The sequence below is a fragment of the Opisthorchis viverrini genome (assembly GCF_000715545.1).
Source record: "Opisthorchis viverrini unplaced genomic scaffold opera_v5_8, whole genome shotgun sequence".
Lineage (NCBI taxonomy): Eukaryota > Metazoa > Platyhelminthes > Trematoda > Opisthorchiida > Opisthorchiidae > Opisthorchis > Opisthorchis viverrini.
Window position 1 is genome coordinate 3,525,396 of NW_008751664.1, and position 9,101 is coordinate 3,534,496.

Genomic DNA, 9,101 nt, shown 5'->3' on the forward strand with positions numbered 1-9,101 from the left:
CATGACACCTGAAGGAAGCTCGAGGGCCTGGATACCGCCAGGTTGCCCAAGCCACGGCAGAAACGGTCTGGATGCTGAGGCTGGGTTAGAAACACGGACCTTTCTGTCAGTAGGCCAGCTCCTTAGCCACTGAGCTATCTTGTGCTCTGTAGCGAAGCAACAAAACAAAACAGAAAATTACAACAACAAAAAAAACAAACGACATACTTTTGTAGGAGTAAGGGAAGACTGACCAACATGAGGTCACCATTTGTGGTGTCTGGTTCAAATTTCATCGAGAAATAGTCCCATAGCATAGCCGAATTACTTTGAAGAGTTTGGATTGCATTCTGAACGAAAGCTGAAGGATCCTCGGACTTGAATGAAGTAGGACCGAAGGATTGACTAATTATCAAGAGTTCTTTGACGGGAGCGGGTTCACTTAAGATCATCTACAAGAGTGGAAGAGGGAAGACCGCTTTGATCAGGTGACGGTCAATGTAGCAAATAATAGGCAAGAAAACTTGAGTTCTCATTAACATCGTTGTCGTCAGTGTCAATACTGACAATCCATTGTTGTTTACTCGGTGTGGCGAAAAAAATTAGACGTGGAGGTGACCGGATGCTAACATGTCACCACCTAAAACTACGATAATCTGAACAGAAACGGACGACACGAACTCCAACAGAGGCGGATCACTATCTTTACCAGTGTTCTTTTCGGAAAAAAATTTGTACAACGCTCAACCTAGCATCGAAAAGGACGAAAACTTAGAAACCAGTTGAAACGATTACAAAAATTGTCAGAAAAACAGTCTTAGTGTTTCGAATGATCGAATTGATTAAGGTTGGAAGATTAACGCGCTAATAATGATGAAAAAGATACCATCGTGGATATGTACGCAAGACTTACGAATGGAAACAAAAACGATGCAACTTCCTCTGCTGAGATGTACGGTCTCACGTAAAATTAGCAACTTGTTCTGTCTGTGCAGCTAGAGGGAACAATTCAGGTCAGACATATGCCTACTCAACCGATGCAGAAACGTTTAACGCTTGACTAGCAAGCAAGGTCATTAAACAGGTTGATAGAGAAGGATCGTTTCCTATCAATGCGTCTCAAGCAACGGCATATGAGCAGCATTGTTTTAGAGCGAAATAGATTAGATAATTGGAGTTCCTCTGTTGAATAAGGGGTTTTTCGTTTGTCTGACTCTCCTTATTTAAAAAAGCTTGATGCGAATATCCCCAGTACAACATAATCACGAGCGCACCTGACTCCAGAGGATTTCACAGAAGCTAAATTAAATTTCGAGGAACTGTAGAGATAATTGGAAACAGTGTGGTCCTGACTGACAAAAGGCTTAATTGCTCAGTGTTCGGAAGACAAGTACCGAAAGTTGCGGACTGAAGACGATGTGAACAGACCTGGTTTTGCTTTTGAAGCCGGCGAATTTCAGATGTTGAAGCACAGACAATCCTGAAAAAGGGCGATATTGAGCATCATTTGGTGAAAACAGTGGGCGGGTTTGCGGAAGCCGAACGGTTTGACGCAATATCATCAATATCTGGCAGCTGCTTTCCAAACCGACTACAAAGTTCCTAGCTTTCACCATGTTAACAAACAATGATGTTGGATAATAATGAATTAGGTGGTGTGCATGTACCGGAATGAACCCGATCTGGTTGGCAGATGATGGCTATCATGAGACTGACAGTGTGAGAAGGTAAGACAGCCGGTCACAAAAGACAGCGGTGCGGTGACGCTATAACTGAGATCGACCGTATCTGTACACCGATGGAAGCGGTATGTTCCTTACTAGCGCAAGAAAACTGGGCAATTTAGTTGACTACTCTTTGTATCCGAAAGAAAACAGTGCCAGAACGGGAGAAATAACGTTTATGAATAGGACGTTTGATGCTACCCGATAACATTAACCTTCAATGTAGCATTAAGCGACCCGGGGTAAGACTACTTTTTGATTGGTTGACGGGTGGTCAGTCAGAAGCTTTGCAGTGTGTTTCAACTTCATAGAAGCCCAGATTCATTTTCCTGTTTGGATACGAATGACCTTAAATGGACCAGTTCATATTGTTAGCATGCAATATTAAACCTGACGAAGAGTATCTAAAGGACGCAGGCCAGCTTTACGCACAAAACTGGATTTTGAGGATCGATACGAATGGCCTCGGTGACGGTGACTTCGACCGATCGAACTTTAAAGCTGCAAATGTTATACACGGACTTATGAGTACAACCAGTGGCTGTATTTGGGCTGCAAATTTCCAGAACAACAAAGGGGACTATTTGGGTCAGTCGGCGCATGTTCTGGAAATGATGAAACGCATCTCCTAGCTGCAAGATCACCAACTCAAACAGTCACTGTCATCTTTGAGGAAGATCGGACGGTGGTTAGCAAGGGATGGGGATGTTAACCGGAGAGAATATCAACTTATTTAGCGGATTATAGTGATGAGTGCGGGTGCGAATCATATCAACAGTGTCACATTTTGCATCCTCCCAACTTTATCAAAAATAGCCCGCTAATTAAGACAATCCATCCAGGCAACAAGCGCTTCAATCCTAAACACCTCCGTTTTACCACGGCTGTGCACAGTCCTATTTTTCGCCCTTATCCAACCGTTAGGTTGAAGTTTCACCATGAGGGTAAACAGTAGGGATGCAGAGAAGAACCGACAAGAGAGATGGCAGTAGCGCTGACCGACACTGCCGCTAATTTAAGTTGTTCATTTGATCGGGCCAGACAGTAACAACTGTCTATCCTCACAGTGCACGATGTACGCGTTCGTGTAAACTTAAGGTGCCTACTCTGTCAGACACGCACAGCACGAACGAACTACAATTTCGGACAAAAGGCAATTTCGAAAACCCATCAAAGTTTTAAAAACGCAATCAGTGTTTGAAAAATGGTCCCAAATTAAAAACAACTGTGAACTTATAACAATGCAAAGTAGAGAAAATTTTCGAAGCTCTTTCCGACTGGCCACCTGCGAACTGTTGAAAATTTAATCAGGTTGATCAAGAGTTTGTGCGCACTCAAAGAAATTTAGCACTATTTGGAGCAGGGAAAGCCGATCGAACTTGTGGAAATTTTTCTAGCCTAGTCTCACACGGGAGCGCCAGGGCTTTCACTCAGCACTGTGCTGATTGGGCAAGTTACAAGAGCAGTAAGACAATCACCTGGCGATGAAGCATAATATAGCCCTGAGACACGGAAAAGTCCCATTTGGTGGTAGAATATACAGAAGTTGAGGAATACGTGGTTTAGATGTTTGTTCCTGAGCTTATGAACTCATTACGACTAACACATACGAATACATGCGTGAACACTGAGGACAGCTAAAATTACGGAACAACGCTACTGATGTAACGGTGGATGCTACTGATGAAGCATGCGAGTAGTATGTGATTTTCTCATAAGTCCGCTTCGCGTCTATTGAAAAGTGAAATTTATTACGGAATTTGTGGAATCGCTTTGTGACATTCGTTTACGTTTGAGTGATAGTCAGGAAGATCTGTTCGAGAAGAAGACGGATACACACTTTCTATAAACAAGATGCATATGAGAATTTTGCTTCCCTATCCCTGTTCATTTGGTGTTTTCCAGTAATTAACTCTGTAGCGGAGGCCTTCTTCCTTTCACTGATAACGTGACATCAAAAACGTGGCCGAACCAATCTACAGGTCCACAAACAAGGGCAGCCACTACTTCCGCCCTGTCTGAATCCTGAGGATATTCAAATGGTGGCCCTGGCTGAGCCGTTGAATACCGTGTTCACTAATAGCGATATCTCGTTTTTTTTCTGAAAGTAACCTTCGTGTCTTACTAAGCGCAGAGGATAGGCCTAAAACGATCAATCGAGGCGGTCTTAAAAATTCACTTTGTCTGATCATGTGCTTCGTGTATTTGCTAGTTTTCAACCCTATGATTGTATCATTTGACGAGTAATCTGGTTGGGTTGATAGCTCTCAGTTCTCTAGTTGAGAACTTAGAGATGGTGCACATCCGTAGTTTGAGACATTGATAAGCGCGCACCGGCTACATATGCAGCCGAATCAATGGAGTAGAGCTTTCGCCTTCAATGAGTCACAGTTCTTCCCGACCTCAATCACAGGTGCACTTCCAAGCTGAAGCCCAGACACTGTATTACCAAGCAGCTAAATGAAATGCGTTTTCATCCCGCATCCTTTGCTCCTGTCGTCGGTGATTGGAGCAGTGACGTCCGGACCATTTGTATCTCGGTGCACAGTGTCGGGGGAGAATAACTGAAACACGTTAAGTTACATTAAAAGGATGGAAATGCCGGACACAACGATATTCCGCTAAACAGTCCTAAACACAATTGCTTAATTCTCCGTCACGATTCCCCAGCCATTCCAATCAATGTGGACTCTACGACGTCCTGAAACTTGAAAGTATCACTGGACAACTCTGTTCCGTATAACGGACGAAGAACACAGGACGCTCGGCCAAAATGGGCTTTAAAGGGGAATTGCAACCGATAGACGAAGCAAAGATACGAGAAAGTGTAGTTACACCCAGTTGCAACTGACTGGCTATTCCGCATATGGACACTAAAGTTAACGCAGGAGTTTGCTTCAAACCATTATATCCATCCTGATCTTTCGTAAATCAAGGTAATCTGGAAGCAAAGCTGTCCATGTTATTCATCCATTTCATTTCATTTGTTCGACCATGTATGTGTAGATGGTGGCTCACTGTAAACTCTGGTCAGTCCCCATAGAAAAATGAACATGATGGGAGAATAGTGAATAGAGTGCTAGAAAGAAAAACGGAGAGGTCTATTCAAGTTAAGGAGACTGAATAAATTCAAGAGCGTCATTGTCACCGAGATTAAGATATATTGGGAAAAACCCCAAACTACCTGTTTGGTATCTTGAAACCTTCATCTGGCATAATGATGTGGCTGACACACGTCGTTCAAACTACACAATTTTCTCTCTCGTCTTCAGTTATTTCATTGGAAAGTGTGCCAGTTCCTTAACTGCATAATCGAAGACAAAACATTACATAAGCACGAAGGGCAGTGTACTCAAGCTCACCTCTCCATGATTTGCGAAGTTAAACACCATTAATTGATAAAACAACGCCGTTGATAGAGGTACAAGCCGTGCCAACAATAAATCGGTCGAGTGTTGGATGAGACAACGTGTCTCATCAATTAAACCGACGAACTTGGACGACCGAAGTAGGCGTTTTGCCTGTTCATCCGCGTTAGCCGCGATTCGCTCTCGCATTTGGAGCACACTGTTTAAGCGAACAATGCGACGTTTGGTTGGTGGTGGGGGAAATGTGACGGATGTACTGGATTGTAGGGGCTCTAACGATGTGTCATGTAAAGAACGTTTCGGAGTTTCGGTTTTGAGTAGCGGACGCGAGGTCAGAGGTGAAACGTCAGTTGCTTGTTTGGTATCAGTGCTGTCAAAAGGAAGGACAAAAATAACTAAAAGGTTACGGAAGGCGAATGAAAATGTGAACGACGGGTCATTTTAGGATAATGCAGTACATTTCTTGAAAAGATTGGTGAAAGAGATGGCATTTTTTGTCCCCTAAAGGCCTAAAGAATGTGATGACATTTGAGCTTCAGGTAAGCGTTGGGTTCACTATACGCACTGGTTGAAAAACCATGTGGGCCCCCTTCGCACTCAAAAATCAATGTAGCATCGATCATATGGCCACATGCCAACATACGCAACCATCAATAAACACGGGCTTTGACTGTTCCTGTCTCAGCTTGAGCAGTATCCCGGCCCTCGTGCTTCCTTCTGGTGGTATGATAGTTAGATACCGAAAGGGTGCTACATCTGAACGGCTTTCTTTGAACCTGATATTCAAGAAAAAGACGAGAGCAGCCTGTCTTTTCTCAGTATTAGGTTGCCATAAAGTTCGAAATTAATTACATACTGTATCAAGTGTGGGCATAATAGTATAAGGTGTTCTACTTCAGAAACCATCTGTCTGTCCATCACTGGAGCGAGATGGCTCAGTGGTTAGAGCGCGAATTTACTGACCGGAACGTCCGCGGTTCGATCCTGTCTAGGCTTGGGCAACCTGGCAGTATTTCAGCCCTCGTGCTTCCTTCTGGAGGCATGACAGTTAGGCACCGAAAGGATGTTACAGCTGAACGACTATCTTTGGGACGAGATGGCTCAGTGGTTGGGGCACGAATTTACTGACCGGAAGGTCCGTGGTTCGAACCCGAATTCTGCCTCTTGACTTCTGTCTGGGCTTGGGCAAACTGAGAATATCCCACATCTCGTGGCATGGCAGCTTGGCATCAAAAAAAGGTGTTACAGCTGAATGATGAATCACTTTCACTGGACGAACTTGCCTACACTGAGGAACCCGACACTAGCAACCGACCAGAAAGAAGCAGGTACGGCTAGCGTGCCCAGCTGAGCGATAAAAAGAGTAGTGAATAGAGAAATCTTGAGCGAATCAGTTCTTGCCGATCGGATAAAGCGTTGCTCAATGGCACACCGATCGGAAATACCTAGAAACCTAAGTTTACGGGGAATTGGGTGAAATAGGCCACTACTGTATCTTCAGTGAGGGAGCATTCCTATATTAAGCACTCCTGATAATTGTGGACAATGCAGCTAAGGACGATAAGAACAATAACCCGGAAAAAGAAGGATAATCAGTAGACAGTAAAATCGGAAGCAAAGTGAACTGATAATCACGTTGGGTTTTCAAGTTCTATCAGTAGACCCGTGAACGAAGCTGTACCTTAAACTGCCATAGCACCGGAATAGATTAAAATCGCAACTTGTTAACTTGGTTCTGGTGATCAAGCCAGCGTTAGTCTGATTACACTCTTTAGAACTCCTTAAGAAAAAATGAGTCATTGAACATGGTAATTCTTGATCGCTTTTACTTGGCGTAAGTCACATTAATGTCACCATAGAAATTATTAGTGACCTAATCCGAAGTCTAGAAAAACTAGGCCAACTTTCACATAGCAGATCTTACAATGGATTTCAGTGTGAATTTATGATACCTGTAGATCAACAGAGAAGTTAAGTACGGTCTTGCATAAAATCCAAACGAACCTTGAAAACGCTTTGGTCGTAGATGCATGATCTATAACGTCTTCGCTATTCGGCTGCTCCCCATCTTCTTCTTCTATATCGGGACTTCCTGGAGATGGTGGACAGGATTTCTGCCGAACTAGATCGTTCACGGGCTGCGAAACACGACCGTCCCAAGTTTTATGACCCATCTGAGGCGAATGCTTAGAAACTAGCCCAAATTTTTCCAGACATTGTTCTTTCACATCGACTCGCACCTTTTCTTGAGGTTTGAAAGATCTGTTTGATTCACATTCCTCATTCACTGAAGTATCTGAAGGGCGATTGTTACTCACTTCTGAAAGTTGGAGTGGACGGGTGAGGAAAGACCGCACTTGAGCTGAGGACAACAAACAGCGCTCAACTGCGTCCTGCAGACCATTGACGATTTGTTCCTACGGGAATTGTAAAACAGTCATGAATGTGTTGGTATGATATGCAACGAAAATAACCAGTGACTAAACGTGACGAGAGTGAGATTCAACCAACTAAGATACAATTCAGAGATGGAACGCGTCCGATCGAAAATTCCACCATTCTCAACACAACGATTAGGTGACGACGACTTAACGTCTGTTCAAGTTGAACTGTACTCTAGACGTTTGGTTACCCTTAAGAAGCGGTTCCCTTAAGAAGCGGTTCATATTCAGAAGAAACAACTGTTTTAGACAAGAAGGAAAACGGAGGCACAAAGACGGTGACATCCGTGAGTGCTACACTCTATGATTCCTATTTTGCACCACTCAGCGTAGAAATATAGCACGTCAATCTGTATGGCGAATCAAACAGCAGTTAGCATTAAGGCTGAAGAACTAGATACTCTACACTGAAGAATTTCATCAGAATTTCAATGCCTTCGGCGAGGCCTACGAACGCTCCCCCGATATAATCACCTGCGTCTTGTGGGTACCACAGTTTCAAATCCCCGAGATAGAAGGATTGAAAGGATAGGCTATTCACATTCCTAATGTACAGAAACACGTGTGTTCGGCGGCTGCCTCTTACAAAGAAACAGAAAACAGAGTAATAGAGCTACAAACCCTACTACGTAAACAAAAAGGGGATGCCATTGAACTAGTTCCTTTGAGTTTGGAAACCGTGGTAATAATGTCCTATATTGTCATCCAAAGATGAATCAGAGCTAGCCGATGGAGGCATTCTGCGCTTATCGATTCCAGGCATCGGGGTGGAGTTGTCGTTTTCTTGCTGAAGCGCCTTGACCACACAACATACCTTGGTGAACTACTGAATGAAAATAAGCAGTCGACAGCATTACGACGTTTCACCGTTGAAATTCAACTGTTTTGAACTTTGCTTTATAGAATCTGCTAAAATTGAGACCACGATCTCATATTGAATTCAGAATTTCGACCATCAGATTTATTATTGTGCAAAGTGCCACCCTAGGTGGAGATCGAGAAAACGAGGGATGAACTGTTGGACTTACCTCATTGAGGAAATTCACTTGGGCTTTTGTAGGATGCACATTCACGTCCAAACTTTCAGGGGGTAACTGCAGGTTTAAGTATACAAACAGACTACAGTGGGAACCACCGGGTTTGAAAGCCGTTGATGTTGGACCGAAGGACCTTCGTAAAATGGACTGGGTACCTGGGCTGGATGACAGCGTACGAGAAAGCACCGTGGAATATGAGGATTCCAAAGCACGTTTAATCGATGTGCATTCAACCATACGATTGTTGATAAACAGGCTTAGTCGGAGCGTGGGAGTGGTTCCTGAGGAGAAGATTAAGGCAGTCCAAGAGGTTAAAAACCACTGAAGTGATGGAAAATCGAACAATTTGGTAATGAGTTTAAGGCAAGTTGGACTGGAAGCGACTTCTGAATGGGCATTCCTGATAAGGTGAGAAGATTTAGGCAAAGTGTCGTCGTTTAGAAAATCATGAATGAAGGAACAATCAAAACTGTCCCAACACTCGTCGTTTTGAAGACTGGATAGCTTGCAGAATTCCAAGAGGTAAGCAATCATGAAAGACAAGATCAGTAA

The 9,101-nt window shown here is 43.6% G+C and overlaps 1 protein-coding gene across 1 annotated transcript in view; it reads right to left on the bottom strand.

Moving 5' to 3' along the window:
- Nucleotides 1–9,101, bottom strand: part of T265_12648 (hypothetical protein) — a gene marked incomplete at both ends in the record, with an annotated part of 32,729 nt that overhangs the window by 1,623 nt on the left and 22,005 nt on the right. Inside the window, 4 exons of the mRNA XM_009164730.1 lie at nt 208–431; nt 5,066–5,441; nt 7,076–7,488; nt 8,541–8,830. Of these exons, the coding sequence (XP_009162994.1) occupies nt 208–431; nt 5,066–5,441; nt 7,076–7,488; nt 8,541–8,830 (1,303 nt within the window). The remainder of the gene's footprint in view (nt 1–207; nt 432–5,065; nt 5,442–7,075; nt 7,489–8,540; nt 8,831–9,101) is intronic.